The 2,097-nt window shown below is 38.0% G+C and overlaps 1 protein-coding gene across 1 annotated transcript in view; it reads left to right on the top strand.

The window, feature by feature from the left end:
* The window catches only part of LOC104909300 (RANBP2-like and GRIP domain-containing protein 1), a gene marked incomplete at its 3' end in the record, with an annotated part of 5,271 nt that extends 3,233 nt beyond the window's left edge, over nucleotides 1-2,038 (top strand). The window contains 7 exon segments of the mRNA XM_019610778.1: nucleotides 4-115; nucleotides 507-644; nucleotides 732-869; nucleotides 1,076-1,255; nucleotides 1,343-1,376; nucleotides 1,379-1,422; nucleotides 1,900-2,038. Of these exon segments, the coding sequence (XP_019466323.1) occupies nucleotides 4-115; nucleotides 507-644; nucleotides 732-869; nucleotides 1,076-1,255; nucleotides 1,343-1,376; nucleotides 1,379-1,422; nucleotides 1,900-2,038 (785 nt within the window).
* Nucleotides 2,039-2,097: the final 59 nt, after the last annotated feature.

Consider the following 2,097-nt stretch of genomic DNA (forward strand, 5'->3'; position numbering starts at 1 on the left):
AAGTGTCTACTACTGGAAGAAAATTTTGCTTAGCTTGAAAACTATTAAAAAGCACAAAAGTATTCCTGAACCTGCTGATCCTCTCTTCAAGCATTTCCATAGTGTGGACATCCAGGTACTGATTGATTATTCAAAGATGAGAGTAAGAGGGGTTGTATGCCACAGGCTTACATGTGAATTGTTTGTTCATCGGTTTTTTTGTTGTGGTTGGCTTTGAGTGTTGATGGGTGGTGGGTTTTTTTGTTTTTTGTCATTGTACTGCTAATGTTGAGATTTGGTAGTATCTTTCTGTTGAACTTCTCTGAGTTTTAAAACTCTCTGATTGGAAGATACTGAACTCCCTTAGTACCAGCTTTCTTGACAACCTGTTTTCCTGTAATACAGGAAAACCAGTAGTAGTATTAACCTCCTCCTATCTGCCTACTTACTAGATGCTTATAGTCACTGACTGTTCCAAGTGTCCACACTGTGTGTTATGTGTGATTTGTCTTTTGCTTTGGTTGTAGGTCTTCCAGGTTGCAGGCTATGAAGAAGAGGCACATATAGCTTTTGCAATGCTGGATGTAACTGAAGGCAAAACTGATGATGCTTTATTAGCATTTGAAGCTATTAAGAATGCGGTTTCATACTGGAATCTTGCCATTGTAAGTTTGTAAATTGCATTACCTCAAAATGCTTTTCTGTTACTTGCATTCTGACCAATTCTTTTTAATTGATATGCTGTTACTTAGCTTTGTCAAAGAAAGGCAGAGGAGGTTGAGAGTGATGATATGGGCCCAGAAGAACGCAAAGCCTATCTTCTTAAAAGAAAGCATTACCTGTTGAAGATCATTGATGAAAGCTCCTCTGACCCATCCGTAGCTGACAAAGTAAGTAAAAGAGTTAATGCTTGTGTGAATTGTTCTCTTACATTAATTTTAACAGATGTAGGGCTTTCCTGGGGGAAAAAACAACAAAAAACACCCAGAATTTCTGTGCAGAAAGCCTTGTGAACTGTTCAGCTGTAGATCAGAACACAGTCTCTTGCTGTGAGGAAGAATTGCAATCATGACTTGCGTTTCAAATAAATTTCTAGCTGCCGGTATCTGTTAAAGATGTAACGGAAATGCTGAATGCAGTGATCCAGGAGCTTGGAGAGGAGGATGAAGAAGAAAGTCTTGCCTCCGGAAGCATCTCACACGCTGCACACATGGAAGTGAAATATTCAATTCCATCACCTAAGAAGTTCCCTTTCTCACCAACTAATACCTACCAGGTATATTAGCAGATTACTCTTCTAGGGAAGTGTTATGTTTGTATAAAGAAATCAAAGTTCAGTAAGCTTTATTTTTTTTCTTTCCAGTTTTCTCCTAAGACTCTCCCTCCGTGGGCAGAAGATCACAAGTCCTTCAAAAGCTGTGTCAGCAAGTGGAAGCTTTAAAGGTAAACAACTTCTGTCACTATATTCGATGCAGAACAGTTGATCTTTTTGTTCTGGTAAGTATTTTGTGACCCAAGCATTGAACTAAGCTTCATTTACCAGACTACCTCTTAACTCAGTGAAGAGAACTGTTATAAACATCTGCTTAAATTGAGTGCAAGAGTAAAACTTTGTTGCCTACAAACTCTGATTTGATTACTGATACAGGAAGTAATCCTGAGGATTGTGTTCGCAGAAAGTTGTGCTTTCTTCAGCTTAGCTATTATCATCTTGGTTTTGGGTTTATTTTTAGCTTCAGGGAACAGTCTCAGTTTTGTAAAGCACGGGCAAATCGTGGAATATTGCAGCAGTTAACTTTTTTTTTGTCTCAGACCTTGAACATGCTTTTAAATAGCAAAGGAGTGTAGGGATCATTCCTTGAGTTTTCTCCAAATACCTATGTATTTACATTCTCTTAATTGAAACTCTATCTTTAATAGAATGAAATACGGGAAATGAAATGTAGTAGTTCCAATGTAAGTGTATCATCTCATTGGTGGCCTGCTGAAAGCTATAAAACAGATACTGTGTCAGATGGTTATCGGAGAGCAAAACATCTTCATGAAGCTCCTCTGAGGGGTAAGTTGATGCTGAATTTTAATTGAACACTTAGCTAAATGGAGTAAGACTTCTTAAAA

The sequence above is a fragment of the Meleagris gallopavo genome (assembly GCF_000146605.3).
Source record: "Meleagris gallopavo isolate NT-WF06-2002-E0010 breed Aviagen turkey brand Nicholas breeding stock chromosome 4 unlocalized genomic scaffold, Turkey_5.1 Chr4_random_7180001844554, whole genome shotgun sequence".
Classification (NCBI taxonomy): domain Eukaryota; kingdom Metazoa; phylum Chordata; class Aves; order Galliformes; family Phasianidae; genus Meleagris; species Meleagris gallopavo.